Below are 19333 nucleotides of genomic sequence, written 5' to 3'. Positions count from 1 at the left end.
GAGTAGCTGGGATTACAGGCACGCACCGCCATGCCCAGCTAATTTTTTGTATTTTTAGTAGAGATGGGGTTTCACCATGTTGACCAGGATGGTCTCGATCTCTTGACCTCATGATCCACCCACCTCGGCCTCCCAAAGTGCTGGGATTACAGGCTTGAGCCACCGCGCCCGGCCGCTCTTTCTTCACCTCTTTAACGTTCCCTTCAGGCTGGAAGGAAAACAGGCCGACAGGAGGGGCCTAGATTTGCTGCTGAGAGAGAGAGAGAGAGAGAGAGCGAGAGAGAGAGAGAGAGAGAGAGAGAGAGCGCGAGTGCGCGCCCGCCAGCACCTCTGACCCCAGCCTCTCAGCCTGGAAGACCGCTCTGCGAGTGCAGTTGTGACCCTGCGCTTGCAGTCTGGCCCCTTACCCCGTGACACCTCAGCTGCAAAGCCCAAAGGTGGCTGCAGCTGAGATGCTGGCGGTGGGGACCCACTTCCTATTAACTCGGGCAGGTCTGCTCTGTGGGTGCACAGCATCCGCCAGCAAGTCCCCAGGCAGGGAGCTGTCCGGGAGTGCAGAGGAGGACTTGGGAGCTGCCCAGCTCTGTGAGATTCCTCTGGGCAGAAGATCAAAAACAAATGTCTGATGTCATTCAGACAGCACATGCCTCATGTTTTATTCTCTTTTCTCCACACGGCCCTGGCTCCTCCTCTGCTATGGACATCTTAAGGCCTGAGGCAGAGACCTGTACGGCAGCATGACTGCAGAGAGAGCAGCCTTCTCAGATCAGAGAGCCTTCGTGTGAAATCCTCTTACTTGAAAGCACTCTTAGATGTTCTCTTCCCTTTTACTCAACAGAGCCAGATGTGCTTGATCCGGCAGAGGAAGATGAATGGAGCAGAATCACTGCCTGGAAAGCTCTTGGAAGAGAGGGACATAACCCTCCATCCTGAAGAAGGCCAGGTCTAACCCACTGAGCCTCGCCTCCCTCCCTGCCCTCACAGAGGCCCTGGGCTTGGCGAGGGCCTGGCGTGCTCAGAACTTCCAGACCAACCTCTTTTTTCCCTCCTGGTAATTCTCCAGGTTCCCCATCTGAAGAATGGTCTGTGCTTCTTTCTGACCTGACTCAGAGGCTAAATGACAGAGCCATCTTATCATCACTCCGACAATGTCAGATTCATCGGGATGTTTCTGAACATACGACAGACTCCTATCTTCCTTCCTGGCTCTTTCCTTCCAGTTCCAGGGGTATCTCTTACTTCGTCCTCTTCTGCAGCTTTAAGGATAACACCAGCTCCTCAAGGGCCAAAGTTAATTGCCACTGATCCAGTGTATCCTGTTCTTGGGAGGGGCAGACCTGCCCGTCATACAGTAGGGTAACCACTTCCTGTTCTTCAGCCGCTCTGGAAGCAGAGCCATGGCCAGGAAGGGGCAGCTGCCTGGCCTTCCCCCAGCTTCACATCCACATCTCCCAGCCTGCTTCCTTCCAGAAGGATCATCCAGTCATGATAACACTCATGTTATGGAAGGAAGTGCTTCCTAAGATTTCCTGGCCTGAGAGTTAGGCTGAGGATGACCCCCTAGCTCTCAGGACTCAGCCCAGGGTGCCCATTCCATGACTGCATTGTGCAGCCTCCCCTGCGAACAGACCACAGTGACCAGGGAGAGGAAGCAGACGGTCACTGGGACATAGCTGTTGGGACACAGGCGCCTTCCTAGTCAAGATGCTGCTGGCCATGTTCTGCATTCTTTAACTTGATGGCGAATGCATCACTGGTAGCAAAGGGGGGTAGAAGGCAACCCTCAGGAATGTGTGTGCAGAGGCTGAGATACTCAGTTTAGAGGATCTTGTCCACAGGGTGGCTAGAAACAGAGAAGAAATGAGTACAGGAAGGGGCAGAGAAAATCTGAAGTGACTGGAAAAAGACCATTCTTCTGGAAAGTAAAATTAAATATAGATTTGATTAACAAGTAAACGTTGTACTTTTCTATGAGTGATGGGCAGATGTAGATGAGAAAGGGAGAGAAAGAGAAGAAAGAAGTAGGATTCAGTAATGTGCAAAATACGTTCGGAACGTGACTGTGTGTGTGGGTGTGTGCGTGGATGAACGGCATGACCCGGTTCAGCAGGAAGCTGCAATTCAGACCTGGTGATGGAGGACATATGGTCCTTGTCTTGAACATCGCCTGGGCCTACGGGTGAGCTGGGACAAACGGTCCTCCATGATGTAAGAAGAGGCCGTGTGCGGCCTGAGGCACTGCCCTACAGCACAGCAGGAAGATGAGGAGGGCTTCTCTCACAGTACCACCTCCCAAAAAGTTACATTTCTGACAAACCCGAGCAATCGTTTCAAGTAGCTCTGTGCCTCCCTTCTTCTACCCCTCCCATCGGTCACACATGTGCATGTCAGAGAGGGCAATTTTGGTTTAATTTCCTGCAGCAGCATATACAAGATTAAGAAAATACAAAATCGGAGCAGGCTTGTGTTGGGAAAAGCTTATCTCTTTCCATTAAATTTTATTTTTTTAACGGCAGCATTTAAAAAGAGCCTGCACATAATCTTTCACAGAGCATGCATTTGAAGCCTCCAAGGAGGGTGCTTGCTGCACCCACATCTGACTCCAAATGTCACATGAGAAAGAGCAGCATAGGTTGTCTGCCTCATGACAGTAATAAAGGAAGGGTACCCAGAATTGATTTCAGTCTCATCACATCTGTTTTTAAGTAATTTTAGAATTGTGGTCATATATTAAATAAAATGAATTAGATCATAAAGTTGGAAACAATATACCTTTCCTATTAATTTTTAATATGACTATATTAAGCTTATCAAGGATCACAAACAGTTTATGAGCCTAAGGAATCCAGTAAGTAACTTCCCAAGTATTATTTAAGTATAGATATAGAATCAGAGGGAAAAGAAACGAATGCACGATAAGAGCCCCTGGATTCAAATCACAACAGGAAAAAATAAAGTCGATTTTCTTACTCCGCCCATCTCAGAATGAAAGAAAAGCAGAGGGTGGGCCATGCGGAGGAGGAAGGTGGTCTGGGGCATTCAAAGAGGAAATGCAAGCAGCAAGAGGTACAACACATTCAGCAGCTCCCCAGGCACAAAAAGCCCTTTGCAAGAGCAGCGGAAAATCCCAAAGGCTTTGAAGACCCACTTCAGCTCAGCAGCGCCCCTGGGGACCACACTCTACACCTTGGATAACCCTCCAAGTGTATATTCCACTGGAGAAATCTGTCCTCTTGGGAGGCAGAATTTCCTTAGAGATAACATCTACCCATTCATTCACTCAATAATGTCTGAGCAGCTGTAATGAATAAAACTTGGCCCCTGTCCTGGGAGAAGCTCTGGCATAGGGGGACAGAATGTAAATACCAGATCATTACAGTGGAACAGTGTGTGTTAAACAGAGAGGCAAAGTGCTGGGGCGCCCAGAGGAGGGAGGAACCAGGCGGCCCATGGGAACCTCAGGAGGGTTTCAGATGTGGTGGGCTCAGGTCTGTGCTTTCTAGTGCTGGTAACCATTCCAGAAAAAGCATTGCTGTTGTGTCACTGTTTAATCAGTCAATCAATCAATATTTACTGAGACCTGAGAGACCCTGAAGAAGTTATGTTTCCTCAGCTGGCTAATGAGACTGAACAAGATAATTTTTTTTTTTTTTTTTGAGATGGAGTCTCACTCTGTCTTCCAGGCTATAGTGCAGTGGCGTGATCTCAGCTCACTGCAACCTCCACCTCCTGGGTTCAAGTGATTCTCCCACCTCAGCCTCCTGAGGAATAGCTGGAACTATAGGCATGCACCACCGTGCCCAGCTAATTTTTGTATTTTTAGTAGAGATGGGGTTTCATTCACCATACTGGCTAGGCTGGTCTCGAATTCCTGACCCTGTGATCTGCCCACCTCAGCCTCTCAAAGTGCTGGGATTACAGGCGTGCGCCACCACGCCTGACCTTGGACAAGATAAATTCTATGGGCAACCCAGGCCCCAATGTGTTGTACAATGTGCCATGCCAGACACAGAGCTAGAAGGTGTGGATTTGATTTTGTTTACAAATATTGTTACTGATTTCTAATTTAATTCCATTGTGGTCAGATAATTTACTTTGTATTAACTTGAATCTTTTTACGTTTACTGAGATCTGTTTTGTGGCATAAAAACAGTCTCTTTTGGTATTATAGTTACTTAAAAAATGTGCATTCTGTTTTATTGGATAAAGTGTTTTCTAAATGTCAAATCGGGTTGATGAGTTTCTGTCCAGTTGTCCTATCAACTGTTGACAGAAGAGTTCTGATGTCCCAGCTGTGCTAGCTGATTTGTTCATTTCTTCCAGTTCTATCAGCTTTTGTTTCCCATATTTTGCAACTGTGTTGTTTGGTGCATACATATTTAGTACTGTTAAATCTTTTTGGTAGACTGACCTTTTTTCATTATACAATGTCCCTCTGTGTCTCTCATAAAATTTTTTTTGCTCTGAAGTCATAACTTAATGTTCATATAGCTACTCCAGCTTTCTTTTGATTGTATTTTTATAATATATCTTTATCCATCCTTTTGTTTTCAACCTGTTTGTATCATTCAGTTTAAAGAGAATTCTTACAGACAACATATGCTTGGGTCATTTGCTAAAAATCTGTTCTACTAATCACTTTTAATTGGTGTATTTAGGCAATTTACATCTTTTACATAGACTACATACATAATTTACAATGTTATTATTAATATATTAGGGCTTAAATCGGCCATTTAATTTTTTGTTTTTTGTTTGTTTTCTTTTTGCTCTTTTTGTTTGTATCTTTTTCCTGCATTCCTGTGGGTTACATAAACTATTTTTAGATTTTCATTCTCTAGTGCTTTTGGATATATTATTTTATATAGTTTTTTAAGTGGTTGCTCCAGTTCTTATTATTTATATATTATACACAAACACACACATAGAGGTATATATAACTTGTATATAATATACATATATTATATATGCATATATACACATATATATGTATAACTATATATCTATATAACTTATCACACTTTACTAGTGTCATCATTTTACCAGTTCAACTCAAGTGTAGAAACCTTATTTCCCTTTACATTTTACCCTCCCCTACTCCCCCATTTCAAATACAATTGCACTAAATATTCCCACTGCACACATTTGGAATCATATCAGATAGTGTTATAATTTTTGCTTCAACTATCACACAATCTAGAAAACTCAGAGGAGAAGGAAAGATCATTTTACTTACCCATATTTTTGCTGACCATATTCTTTCTTCTTTCCTGATGTTCCAAGATCCTTCTTTTATCATTCTTTCTGTTTAGAGAACTTCTTTAGCCATTATTTTACAGTAAGTCTGCTAGTGGTAAGTTCTTTTAGTTTTCCTTCATCTGAAAATTTCTTCATTTCTTCTTCATTCCTGAAGGATATTTTTGCTGGACAAGCTAAATTCTAAGGACAACCCATGTTTTGGGGTTAAGAGTTCTTTTCTTTTAGTGCTTGAAAAAATATGCTACTTTCATCTGGTTTCTGATGAGAAAATCACTGTCATTCAAATTATTTTTCCCCTACAGGTAAGGTGCCATTTTTCTCTTGCTGCTTTTAGGGCTTTTTTTTTTTTTTTTTTTTTTTTTTTTTTTTTTTTTTTTTTTTTTTTAGTTTTTAGAACTTTGACTATGTTCCACAGTCTTGGTGTGAACTGTTTTAGGGTTTATACTGTTTGGGGTTTGCTTAGCTTCTTGAATCTGCAGGTTTATGGCTCCTGCCAAATTTGGAAGTTTTCCACTATTAATTCTTTTTTAAACTATATTGTGGTAAAGTACATAAAACACTATAAAGTTAATTTTAACTATTTTTAACTGTTCAGTATAATTAAGTACATTCACACTGTTGTGCAACCATTACTACTATACATATATCCATAACTTTTCCATCATCTGGAACTAAAACTCTGTACCCATTCAACAATAATTTCCCATCCCCTCCTCCCTTCAAGCCCTAGTGACCGCTGTTCTACTTTCTGTCTCTAAGTATTTGACTATTCTAGGTACCTCATATAAGTGGAATAATGCGATATTTGTTCTTCTCTATCAGGCTTATTTCACTCTGCATAATACCTTCAAGATTCATTTACGTGTAGCATGCGTCATAACTGTATTCCTATTTAAGGCTGAATAATATTCCATTGTATGCGCATATCCCATTCTACGGGCTGCCTTTTTATTCTGTTGATGGTGTCCTTTGATGCACAAAAGTATTTAATTTTAGTGAAGTCCGATTTGCTTATATTTTCTTTTGTTGCCTGCATCTTTGGTATCATATCCTAGAAATCATCACTATATCCAGTGTCATGAGGATTTTTCCTTAATGTGTTTTTCTAAGAGTCTAGTAGAAGCTTTTGCTCTTATGGTTAGGTCTTCGATCCATTCTGAGTTGTTTTATATGCTCTTAGGTAGGGGTCCAACTTTATTCTTTTGGAGGTGGATATGCAGTTTCCCCAACATTATTTGTTGAAGACACTGTCCTTTTTCCGTTGAGCGATCTTGGCATCCATGTTGAAAATCATTTGACCATACATGCGAGGGTTTATTTCTTTATTCTATTCCATTGGTCTATATGTCCATCTATGCCAGTATCACTCTGTTTTGACTACTGTAGCTTTCTCGTACATTTTAAAATCAAGAACTGTGAGTTCTTCATATTTGTTCTTCTTTTCCAAGACTGTTTTTGGCTATTGGGGATTCCTTGAGGGTCCATATACATTTCAAGATTTATTTCTTCTTCATTCCTGAAGGAGAATTTTTCTATTTCTTCCCCAAAAAAGTAATTGGAATTTTGATAAGAGATTGTGTTGAATCTAAAGATCATTTGGGTAATATGGACATCTTCATAATTCTAAGTCTTCTAACCCATGAACATGAGATGTCATTCTCCTTATTTATCCCTTCTTCAGGGAGAATAACTGAGTATGTTATTTGGTTTTATGTTGTTGCAAATGGCAACAACAAATTATTCTCTTAATTTTGTTTCTGAATCATTCATTTTTAGTGTTTAGAAATACAACTGAGTTTTGTGTATTGATTTGTATCCTGCTACCTTGCTTAATTCACTTATTAGTTCTAACATTTTTTGGTGTGTGTGTAATCTTTAGCGTTTTCTTCATATGAGATTATGTCATTTGTATATACAGCTAATTTTACTTCTTCCTTTCCAACTTGGATGCCTCCACCATTATTTCTTCAGGGACTTTTTCCACCTCATACTCTTTTTCTTCTCTTTCTGGGACTCCAATGTCAGATCTTTTGTTATTGATCCAAAGGTCCCCTGAGGCACTGTTCAATTTTGCTTTTTCTTCAGTATTTCTTTCTGATTTTCAGGTTGGGTAGTTTCAATTGTCTTATCTTCACATTCACCAATTCATTCCTGTGTTTCCTCCATTCTGTTGTGGAGGTGCCTTCTGTTTATTTTATATTTATCAGTTCTTAAATTTCTATTTGTGTCTTCTTCATGGCTTCTACTTCTTTAGTGAGATTTTCTATTTTTTCCATTTATTTTGAGGGTGTTTATAATCCCTTGATGAAGCATTTTTCTAGTGGCTGCTTTAAAATCTGTCAGATAATTCTAACATCTCTGTTGTCTTGGAATTGGCATCTATTGATTGCCTTTATTTTCATTAAGATTGAGTTATTCCTGGTTCTTGGCATGAGTAATTTTTAACTGAAGCACAGACATTGAGTATTTTGCTATGAGACCCTCGATTTTACCTCAACCTGCTTTAGCTGGCTTTGTCTGACATCGCTCCAACAAGAGAATGAGATGATGGCACCCTGTTACTGCAAGGCGGAGGTACAAATTTTCAGGTTCCCTATTTGGCTCCTTGCTACTGCTGAACTTACACTTCCTGGTAGGTAATTTCTGCTTAGTTCCCATAATATGGTATAATCACTATGTTTGCATTTTATGCATTGTTTTCTCTCTTATCTTTTCCCTTTTTTTGGTTCAAAATCATACCCTTGGAACTGTTATTCTATATTTGGAGGTCAGCAGGAACCATTCGTAAGTATTAGAGCCAGGGACTTCCAAACAGCTCTGTGAAGGTATTAGTGGCAATTAGGGAACATGGTCTCCGCACGCCGCCTTTTCCCTTCTTCCCTCCCACCTCCCCATATGGTAAAGTAGGATACTAACTGTTTAGAGGAGGGCTTTTTAACCTAGACATCATGGAGATTTAGTCCATGGAAAGGCTTCAGGGAGCTGCTATATATGTGTATGTAGCATTTCTCTGGTTAGTCAGTGGCCCTTATCATATTCCTAAATAAGGACACGACGAAAGAGGTTAAGAATCACCAGAGCAGATTAAGAAATGGAAACAACAGAGCTGCATGCTGTAAATCAGCCATTGCTGGGGGCTGGAAATCGGGATAGCGGAGGCAGTAGCAGAAGGAGCAATGTCTAGGACTTGCGGCCTTGCACTCTGTTCAGATGCAGAAAAACTAAAAAGATGCTCAAGATATAGAATACTCCAATAAAATTAAATGAGAAGGGAAAAATTATAATAAAAAGTTTACATACAGATTCTTAAAAAAATGGATACCAAGGGGAAAGAAGTCTAAGTTTTACAACCAGACTTTTGCTAACAAAGCAGCTACAGTAGGGCCAAGGTGAGGGAGCAGGCAGCAGTCAGGGTTCACGGGAAAAACCAGCTCTCACTGACAAGACAGCCCAGATGGGTTGTCACTGAGGCCCAAGAAGTCATATTGTAGCAAACAAAATCCTTCTAAGAAATAAATGGAAAGAAATAAAAGTAGATTAGAGACAGGAGAAAGCAGGAGGAGGCACTGTGAAGGGACCCAGGACCGTCCTGTGGCAGCAATCACAGGAATTTCCAGCGGAGCCCCGCAGAAGCGGGAGGCTACACCAAATCAGAGCTGGCTAAGTGGATGCCCTTCCCGGAGGCAGCTGGAGCCTAAATGAATCTTAACAAATTTCTGTTTCTGAAGCTCCTCTGATTTCTATTCAAACTCAGTCTTCAAAACCCTTATTCAAGTGATTTCATTCCATTATTTTCAGGGTTTCTAAGACGAAAAAGAGCATCCTGGGGTGCCTGTCTGAAGAGAACATCAGTTTTACATGGCAAAGAGTGCAGCCTCCCTCTTCCCTCTCCAGGTTACCCAAGTCCTGAGAAAACCCGGGAAAGAAAGAGTTTCTGCAGGAAGAAACTGACCTGCTTATGGACTCACAGGTCATGTGAGTTTTCCTAGGGATGGATACATTCTGGCCATCCCTCTGCTAGCAAATATTCAGCAAAGGTCATGAGAAGATCTGGTCCCTTAACCGTAAACAGCTAAACAACAGGGCCAGGGTGAGGCTTTTAGAGTATCCAGTAAAACAAATCCACCCATTCAAGAATGTGTTTAACAGAGCTTGCTGTGTGGGAGGCATGGGTGTCTGTGTTAGGTGGCACCAGAAAATATAAAAGGAATGTCAGGTCCCTTGAGGAATTCCCACTCACATTTGGGAAGCAGAGCACTGCTGGGAGCAGTCATGTAACGTAATTGTTCAACAGAGGAACCACTGTGTGACCCCAAACTACAAACAGACCAGTTAGAGGGAGGGTGCTCAGAACAAGAGTTCCTATAGCAACAATCTTTCATAGCTTCAAAATGCCTGTGATCAGCAAGCACACTCACACGTTGCCTCATTTTCTCCTCAAAACAACTCTGTGGGATAGACATCAGCCTCCTTTTACAAATAAAATTATATTCAGAGAGACGTCAGGAGATTGAGACCACCCTGGCCAACATGGTGAAACTCCGTCTCTATTAAAAATACAAAAATTAGCTGGGTGTGGTGGTGCACACCTATAGTCCCAGGTACTCAGCAGGCTGAGGCAGGAGAATCGCTTGAACCCAGGAGGCAGAGGTTGCAGCGAGCCGAGATTGTGCCACTGTACTCTAGCCTGGTGACAGAGCAAGACTCCATCTCAAAACACACACACACACACACACACACACACACACACACACACACACGTAAATGGTGGGACTGGAAACTGAACCTACTGACTCTGGATCCCAGTACTCTTTCTGTGCCTCTGCCCGGAGTACATGTTTGCTCCTTGGTTGATAATCAGACATTGGCAAGAGACTCAATGACTTATGCAGAGATAAACAGGAAGTTTGGGTAAGACCCCAATTTAACCCCAGGCCTCATGACAGATAATCTGATGTGATTCCCAGAATACCTTTCATTTGGCATCTATCAAGGTCCATGCTTGAGCTTCACCTTGGTACCAAGAACAGGAAATGCTAACATGATTACCCAGAGAAGCTTCTCAAACAGGTGATGCAACTGCGTAAGAAGGGCATGAGGGATGTAAAAGGGCAATAAGAGGGTCATCAGAAGGGCTGGTGATGGTCAGTACCATCAGCATGGGACACACTATCCTGAAAACCCAGAGAAAGGTGGTGTCTGTCTGGGTTTGTTCGGGCTTGTCCTTATAGCTGAGGCTACTAGATGTCTCCTTCAGGGGTTCTGCAGGCAATGGCAATGACTAAAGCTTCACATAAAGAAAAGCAGCAATCTAAATCTCTCTCCCATATTTTTCCCCGAGTTGGCATCAGGGGTCTGGGTAGATCATAAGGGATTTCTATACACTGATCTGCTGGAGAGCCTCACCTACTTAACCGGATCAGTCTAGAGGAAAATAGCAGAGCCTTGGATTCCAGCCTGGACTTAATGACTTATTCACATGTCCCTCTCCTCCATTAAATTGTACGGACCATACTGAATCTTTTTTTTTTTCTGGAGTGCAATGGTGCAATCTCGGCTCACTATAACCTCTGCCTCCTGGGTTCAAGCGATTCTCCTGCCTTAGCCTCCTGAGTAGCTGGGATTTCAGGCACCTGTTATCATGCTTGGCTAATTTTTGTATTTTTGTAGAGATGGGGTTTCACCATGTTGGCCAGACTAGTCTTGAGCTCCTGACCTTAAGTGATCCACCTGCCTTGGCCTCCCAAAGTGCTGGGATTACGGGCATGAGCCACTGTGCCCAGCCTGAGTCTTATTCAAAATAACAGAAGCATTTAATCACTGTGTTGAATTCAATTGAACAAACACACCTGGCTCTGCCTCCGTGTGACTTTAGGTGAGCTCTTGCATGTCTCCAAACCTGAGCGCCTTCATTTTTCAAATAGGAAAGAAAACGCCGCCCCCACTGACCTCATACCACTGTCATCTGTCACGAGGACTAAATATGATCGCATACGCATGAGCAGTACTCAGAGTTTCTAGTCCCATGTAAACACAAGGTCGAGTCTGCCCACTGATGGACTCTCTTTGCAGGTAGCCCCGTGCTGGGCGTTTTGTACATTAAGAAATTTCCTCTGCATCATCTGTCTGTCAAGATTTTCACACACAGACCCTTAATAAGTATTTTCTGTACCTAGCTGATTTGACAGGCTGACAAGTACCAGCAAGATCAGAAAAGGAACGTTCTTCCTGAGACTGCAAGAGACGAAGGTGTTCTTCCATAAGTCTGGGTAAACATGTCAGACACGATAAAAAGAAGAGGAATAGCTGAGTGCCTTCAGGAAGTCCTAGTGTCACTCTTACTGGCCATATGCTGACTTTATTTAGAGATCAAGTCAAGGCAGTATGGCTAGCATGCAGCAAAAATGAGCTCTAGGGACTCTTATTTTTAAGAATCCCTTAGGCATTTGCTATTTCTCTTAGGTTCATGTGGGTGGCTGTCAATAGCATGGGATCGGCAGGCCCCCAGACATGCCCTCAGCAACCCCGAAGCGGACCCATCCTTCCACTGTGACCCTCCCGCACACAGAGCATGGTGGCCCAGAGGAGACTGTCAAAGTGTCAAGTGCTTCCTACAAAACCCCACACGCCAGGTCTCCATATGACCCACCAGGGCCTGGGCCAGGTAAGCATGCAAGCTCTCCTTTGGAAGGGCCATGACTAGAGGAGGGGAAGCTCTCTGCTGAGGTGGGAAGGCCAGACAGCTCTGGGTTCCTCTGGGCAGAGACTCCCACAGAGCGTGGAACTAAGCGTCATGTTCAACAAGGCGTTCCACCCCTAAACCATTCTCCTCCCGTTTAGTTTCTTGACACTTATGGCCAGAACCATATTAACTGACCTCCTTCCCTTCCTCCCTCCGCCTTCCCACAATATGAATACTTCCTAAGTTCCAGATCCTTTGCACGGCACTGAGCTGGCTACAAAGAGAACCAGGAAGACCTCACCCTTTGCTGAGGCAGGGGTGGGGGTGGTCATTAGGTATGCCTACTGCAATGTGACACGTGCTCTGCTGGCAGGGTGGGCAATGAGCTGTAGGGGTGGGAGGAAAAAACAACCCTGGAGTTGGGCCTTAAAGGATCAGTACAGTTCTGCCAAGCCCAGGGGCTTGTGGTGGGGTGAGCATGGAAGGGAGAGGAAAGAGCTCTGTGAAGACTGAGGAAGGAGAAGTTCAGGGTCACAGTGCGTACTGGCTGGCGAGCAGCAGTGATCCCCGGGTCGTGGGGAGGGAGAGAGGAAGGGAGGGGAGAAGAGGCTGCAAAGGGAACTGCCACGCAGATGGTCAAGTGCTTGCCATGCAGGGAATATGGGCTATGCTCCGTGGGCAATGGGACGGAGGCACAAACAAGGCCGTGTTCAATGTGGAGCAGGCACAGGGGCAGTGGTGCTCTTAGGCTGGTCTTGCATCAGGTTGCAAGAGTGATTGTTACTATTAATTTTACAAGAAGGTTGATTTTACGTTGAAAATCAGTCATGGTGGGCATGTTTGCATCACAGAAATAGGCAAATGTCACAAAGCAGGTTTTTTCGAGAGTGGTTGTTAAACATTTACCAGCACACATTCGGCATACGTGTGTATGCATGCACACGTATGTAGAGTTGCTAAAAAATCACAAAGGGGCCCAGCAACCGCCAGGAAAAAAAGGATATCAGGCAGAACTCCACGTGATCTTGGCACACTCACCAGTCTCAGGTTCTTCATCGCTTGGGGAAACATGCCTTGATGTAACTGCAGTTTGCCAACTTTCATTACTTGAACACCTCTGACGGGATGGCTGCCTGGGAAAAAAATCCTGGAAGAAAACAAAGGCAAACAGTCAGCAGCTCTCACCTTTGCAGTTAGTGTTTCATCAGGAGACTATGGAGTAGGAGCAAACGCCAGCTGTGAACGTTAATGAGCTACTGAAAGGGAATTAGCTTTGCAATCCAGGAGAATGCAGTACTGAGGGGAATCATCGGTCTTCAGCTCCTCAGAATGCTTTTTGTGTTAGGGGAAAAAATGATAGGAATAGAAGGTCTCTCTCATAAACACGAGAAGAGAAACAAAAGTTTGGAGCTCCGCGTTGATATTTGGGAGGGGAGCGGCGGGGAGAGCAGTGCTAACTTTATCCTCCAAGCTCTTCCATGAAGCGTCAGCACCAGGACGGCCCTGGAGCACACGACTGCCTCTCAGTATGTAATTGCTGAATAAATAAAGTTTTCATGATCCCCAACTAAATACTACCACATCCCCCTTTCAACTGCAAAGCCCTTTGACCGAATCTCAGCTGTAGAGTTCGTCATGGTACGCCTTTCTTATAAGCACTTGTGTATGTATTTATCATCTACTGGATTACAACGCTTTTTATTCAGGCATCCATCTGTGTTCTCCATGGTGTCTGACATGTAGGAGGAGCTCAGTCCACACTGGACTCCTTTCACATACAACAGAATAGAATATGGTGTTACGGCGGACCAAAGAAAGAGGACTTGCACGCCCTGACTACGGCTCGTTCACTCTGTGAAGAGCTTCACTACTTCAATGCAACAGGAACTTACCATATTGGATTTAACCAAGTATGTGCAGTTTGGCCTCTTCTGGCCTCGATACGTTGTACCCTTTACTCTTAGAGAATATTGAGCTCCTGCTGCATATGCAGAATTGTCTCTGGGGGAAATGCCTATACACACATACACACACACACACACACACACACACACACACATATGCATACATATACATACATACATACCTCCCAACATACATATATACCCACACACACATACAACACACATAAAACCACAGTTTAAATGAGCTCTTCAGGCCAAGTGTAACGGCTCATGCCTGTAATCCCAGAACTTTGGAGGATGAGGCAGGTGGCCTGCTTGAGCTCAGGAGTTTGAGACCAGCCTGGAAAACATGGCAAAACCCTGTCTCTACAAAAAACAGAAAAATTAGCCAGGCATAGTAAGGCATGCCTGTAGTCCCAGCTACCCAGGGCGCTGAGGTGGGAGGACTGCTGAGCCCGGGAGGTTGAGGCTGCAGTTTCACAGCACTGCACTCCACCTTGAGTGATAGAGTAAGACCCTGTCTCAAAAAAAAAGGCAAAGAAAAAGAAGACAGCTTTTTCCTTAAGTCTGGATCATCCCATTAGACACAAACAAACATTCCTACAGGAGTTAAAACAGTATTATACAATGGAGCATGATTTAGTGCCCAAATAAGACATAACTTAGTATAAGCTAGAAGTTCAGTTCAAGTTTGTTGAACTGAACTGAGAAAATGATACAGGTGTCGTAGCTGACTGACAGCTGGACTGGGGAAGGCTTGTCTGGGTAGGAGAAGGGAACTGCATCCAAACTGTCAGCGGGCATGAGCAACGGCCCACTCTAAATGCTGCTTCTCTGGGGACGGAGGGGCCTGCCCACAGGTACCAGTGAGAAGATCCTAGAATCCGTCACTTAGGCAGGGCTTGCCAGGTGCCAGGCACTGTTCCAACTGCCTCTCATCCTTGAGCCTGCAGAACCCACATCTAAGCTCTTTTATGTAATAGTGATGAGGCAGTCACCAGGGCAGACAGGTATGTTCTCCGACAAGTGTGCACGTACCTGCAATCCATTCCCTCTCCCTCAATCTTAACTCTTCCCCCCACTGAAATGTGATATAGAAACATTTTGTTTTCATTCATGCTCTTAAAAAAGTAGAGACCAGGGCCTGGAAGGGAAGTATTTAAACCAGTAGAAGTTCGGCCATGCCTCTTTTAAGAAGTTGGAAAAGGAGCCGGAGGAGGAAGAACAAAGGAGACACCTGGGTCCTGGACTTGTCTTCATCTCAAGTATGCCAAGGGGTCAATCACTTCACCTCTCACCCCTTGCAAAATGGACACCATTATCTATTTCTGTAGAAATGACTTTAACAGCCCTAGATGAAAGACTTACGTGCAGGACGCCATTATCAGAGGGTAATTGCCCTGGGCACTTTCCTTGAAAAGCACACCTGGATTTGGGATGTTATATTATTGCTATGAATGTGGCATAATTAAAATTAAAGGGCAAAAAGTAATTTTACACTAATAATCACTCCACTAAGTGGATGTCTGTCATGCCAGTTGCAGAAGGAAAATGAATCCACAGTTCTACGATGGCAGAGAAAGTGGCGCATCATCACGCCATGACAGGTGCCTGCCCTGGTCACTCAGATGTTTCAACATGAAGTAAGGCTTATTAAGGAAAGCATCAGGAAGCATCTGTAAGTGGGAGACTTCCAGATAAATATTTACAGGGCAGTCTCACAGCTCTGTTGGGTTGCTGACTGTGGGGTTTGTTTCTGGAGGCCTCCCAGCTGACACACAGAATAAAAATCAAGATCGCTTGCTGGAGGATAATTCCAAGGACAACTGGTCAAGCTCACTTCTGCTAGGAGATGTTCTCCACCAAGAGTGTGGCCTTCCATCTGCTTTATCGTGTAGAGCAGTGATGAGGAGAGAAAAGGGCCTGGAGGTAGTAGTCTTCTTGAAAGGACAGAAAGACAGTCGTCTTTTTGATAGGACTATCAAAAATAAAGACCAGGGTCAGAGTCCAAAGTGAAGAAGAATCAGTTGTGTCCGAGGACTGTCAGGACGAACACGGAAGCCTGAGTGAGAAGGTAAGGGAAGGTGCACCGACAAGATGCCAGGCTCTGGGCCCAGCACTGGACGGAATCTGGAGATGTCCAAAGTGTGTCCCTGCCCTTGGTTAGCATGGAGTTTGCAGTTGAGGCAAATGAAATCATGACACAGAAAAGGGCGTGAGGCCCACCTGACCAAAGCACAGACAATGTGTGCTCTGGGAGCAGCCAGGACCACAGTGATCAAGGAGTGGTGGAGCCTGAGCGAGTTTAGACTGGAGATGACGACGGGATCCTGGGACAAGGGAAGGATGGATGGCTTGCTCAGCGTTGTGGTATGGAAGGCTGAATGCAAAGGTGCCATGAGCACGCTGCTGTGGCCAGCAGAGGAGAAAGGAGGGAAGGGAGGTGCCCCTGCAGCCAGCCTGTGTGGAAGCATACAAGCAAAGCTGGAACTGTGGACCTACTCTTGCCAGCAGTGAGGTGCTACCAAAGGGGGCTGAGGCTATTTCATCAGAATAGAAAACAAAGAAAATTGGAAAACAAACTCTAGGGGTAAAAAGGCTTGAAGTAGGATGGTGGCAACATGAACAGAGAAGAAGGACTTTGGTCATACAAACAAGAAAGGTTATACAGCTGATTCCACAGAATCTGGAGATCCAATGGGGGTACAGAGGAGTCAGAGCTGACTCCGGGATTCAGAAACATAAAGGCCTCCACAAAAACATATGAGCAAAATATATAATAACAGAATCATTCAACAAGGCAGTCTACTTGTTTGGGTGTTATACATTTTCCTATCATAAGCACAATGCTAGCAATCACATGATCCAGAATGCTTGGCCTACATTGGAAGAAATTGTTTTTGGTGTTTCTATGGTGAATAAGTGCATAAGAAGAAACGAGTTTCAGCAAGCAGAGAAGAAGGAAATGTACACACCAGCTTCAACTCAGACCCATAAGCACCAATATCTTACTGTTGTATTTTACAAGGAGGCTGAAAGTCGGGGAACTGGATGTCTGAAGTCAAAAGGACATGGAGAAGCAGCATCTGATGTCAGGATGTCTACTAGTCTGGCTGAGGTTGCTGATCTCTATTGGTTCTACGTGACACAATTACCAATCACATTATTCCATTACAGACAGCAGCTTTGGCGTTTCCTGGGCAGGAAAAGGCCTTTGTTATTCAGGGCTATTGCTTTGGTTTGAATGTATTCCCTCCAAAATTCTGGTGGTGAAACTAATGGCCAGTGTGGTCAGTGTTTTGAGGTAGAGCTTTTAAGAGCTGATTAGGTCATGAGGCCTCCTCCCCATGAATGGGATTAAAGACCTTCTAAAACGGGTTTCACCAAGCATTCAGCTTGTTTGCCTTTCACTATGTAAGGACACAGTGTTCCTTCCCTCCAGAGGATGTAGCAAAAGACATCATCTGGGAAACAGACAGCAGCCTTCACCAGACAACCTGCTGGGACCTGGATCTTGGATTTCATGGCTTGAACTTACCAGCCTCCAGAAGTGTGAGAAAAAAAAATTCTGTTCTTTGTGAATTACCATCTGTGGTATTTTGGGATAGCAGCACCAACAAAGTAAGAGAATTATTTTTTAAAAACTGATGCAAAACGTATTACTGAACCTGAAAGGAGAACTTAGCCTGCCTGTTTAAACTGTATTTTAGAGTAACGAAATGGCTCCAGTTGTATGAATTTTAGCTGATAAATGTGGAATGATGACAGAATTAGAAAAAGCATCATTTTGCAACTCCTGGAGAAATATTTGACTGAGGGGAGAAAATGTCACTTGATGAAACCATGAGATAAAAGGATGATAAAGAATTTTATAGTGAATGGATTAATTTGTTACCATGTGAATCCACTGATCAATCTTAGCATCACTGAAGTAGGATAGCCAGACACTAAGGGCCATCTGATAGAGAAGGAATTATTTTTGACCATCTATAAACTATTCTTACAAAACAAAACAAAACCCCACACATGGAAGCTGAATCTAATCAAGTCTATAAAGTTAAATCCACTTCATAAGAACAAGTGATACAGGAACAAGTAAAGCAGTCAGCTGAATCTGAGGTATGGGAAATTCTACAAGTCTTGACCCAGGGTCTCCAACAAGTCAATCACACCAAAAGAAAAAGATGACAGGGGGAGAAGAATACTGTAGATCAGAAGAATGTGAGAGATAGAACAACCAGAGTTTATAAAAATTGGTTTACAGCCTACTCCTAGAAATGCAGCAGGCATGGTAGCTATGCTGATTCAATGGAAACATACTGAAAACCATGTAAAATGCTTGAAATATTCTAAAAAGCAGGAAGATGCTGGCAGGATGGTAAGGCATTGTCAGGCCAAAATGTGAGTGAAGGGGGCTCCTGGCCAGTAAGCAGAATGGCTCAACTGCGGCTATGCTGGAGTCCCCACCCTCCCCTGCTTTGTGGGGCTTGAGGACAAAAGGGCAAGCCCATTGTCTCCCGGCATGGCGGGGTCAGCAGGAAAGCCTTCCTTTTTGTCAGCTCATTTGGAATGGCAAGAAGGACATGACTGCAGGTAACAGAGGTGGACAGAATACATTCAAGAGAGTCACAGAAAGCTGACAGGTGACTGCAACAGTGGAAGCTGGAAGCCAGTGTAATGACCTCTTCAATGTGCTGAGGAAAACACATCCTACTCTAGAATTCTGCATCCCAAAAGACATCTTTCAAGAATGAGGTTCAGTAGCTAAAGGGTGCAGGGCTTCTTTTTCTGATGATGAAAACGTCCTAAAATTGACTGTAGTAATGGTTGCACATATATGGAAATATATTGAAAACCACTGAAGTATACACTTTAAATGGATAAATTATAAGCTATATAAATTGTCTCTCAATAAAGCCGTTAAATAGGATAAAGATAAAAACATCTTTAGACAAAGAAAAATAGAAAATCTGTCACCAGCATATCTTCCCAAGGGGAATTTCTAAGATTCTAAGTAGAAGGAAAGTCACCCCAGATGGATGGTCTAAGATACAAGAAAAAAAGGACAAAGAGAATGCTTAATATGGGCAAATCTATGAATATTGACAAAATAATTTTTGTGGGTTAAAAATACAGTAAAAATTAAAATATACAACAATTGTAGCATATATATCAGTAGGGGAAATAATAGGATTCAAGTGTTTTAAAGTCCCACATCCACGAAGAGCATAAGGCACTTATGTACATAGTTTCTTTATAATTAAACAGTTCACCTATGTCTTATATATCCTTCACAATATATGATTTATTTAATAATTTTTAAAGTCTTAAAAACTGATTTAATGTTCTGTTTTAATTTCTGAGTACAAAGCCAGTTTGCACCGAGTAGTCAGGTTAACAGGTAATCTAGGGATTTGATGATCTCAAAGATTGAGTGTTAAATCAATAAGAAAGGAATACTGTGGTTAAAAAAAAAAAAAAACTTGCA

General features: G+C 43.4%; 1 protein-coding gene across 5 annotated transcripts in view; it reads right to left on the bottom strand.

The window, feature by feature from the left end:
• The window catches only part of SMYD3 (SET and MYND domain containing 3), a 713156-nt gene that overhangs the window by 2264 nt on the left and 691559 nt on the right, over positions 1-19333 (bottom strand). For all 5 annotated transcript variants that reach the window (XM_017531923.2, XM_017531925.1, XM_037739817.1 and 2 more), the window contains one exon: positions 12980-13088. In XM_017531923.2, coding sequence (XP_017387412.1) covers positions 12980-13088 — 109 coding nt within the window. The remainder of the gene's footprint in view (positions 1-12979; positions 13089-19333) is intronic.

Source organism: Cebus imitator, unplaced genomic scaffold, assembly GCF_001604975.1.
Source record: "Cebus imitator isolate Cc_AM_T3 unplaced genomic scaffold, Cebus_imitator-1.0 Scaffold75, whole genome shotgun sequence".
Classification (NCBI taxonomy): Eukaryota; Metazoa; Chordata; class Mammalia; order Primates; family Cebidae; genus Cebus; species Cebus imitator.
Note: the sequence above shows the minus strand (reverse complement) of the source record. Positions and strands in the feature narration are given on the sequence as shown.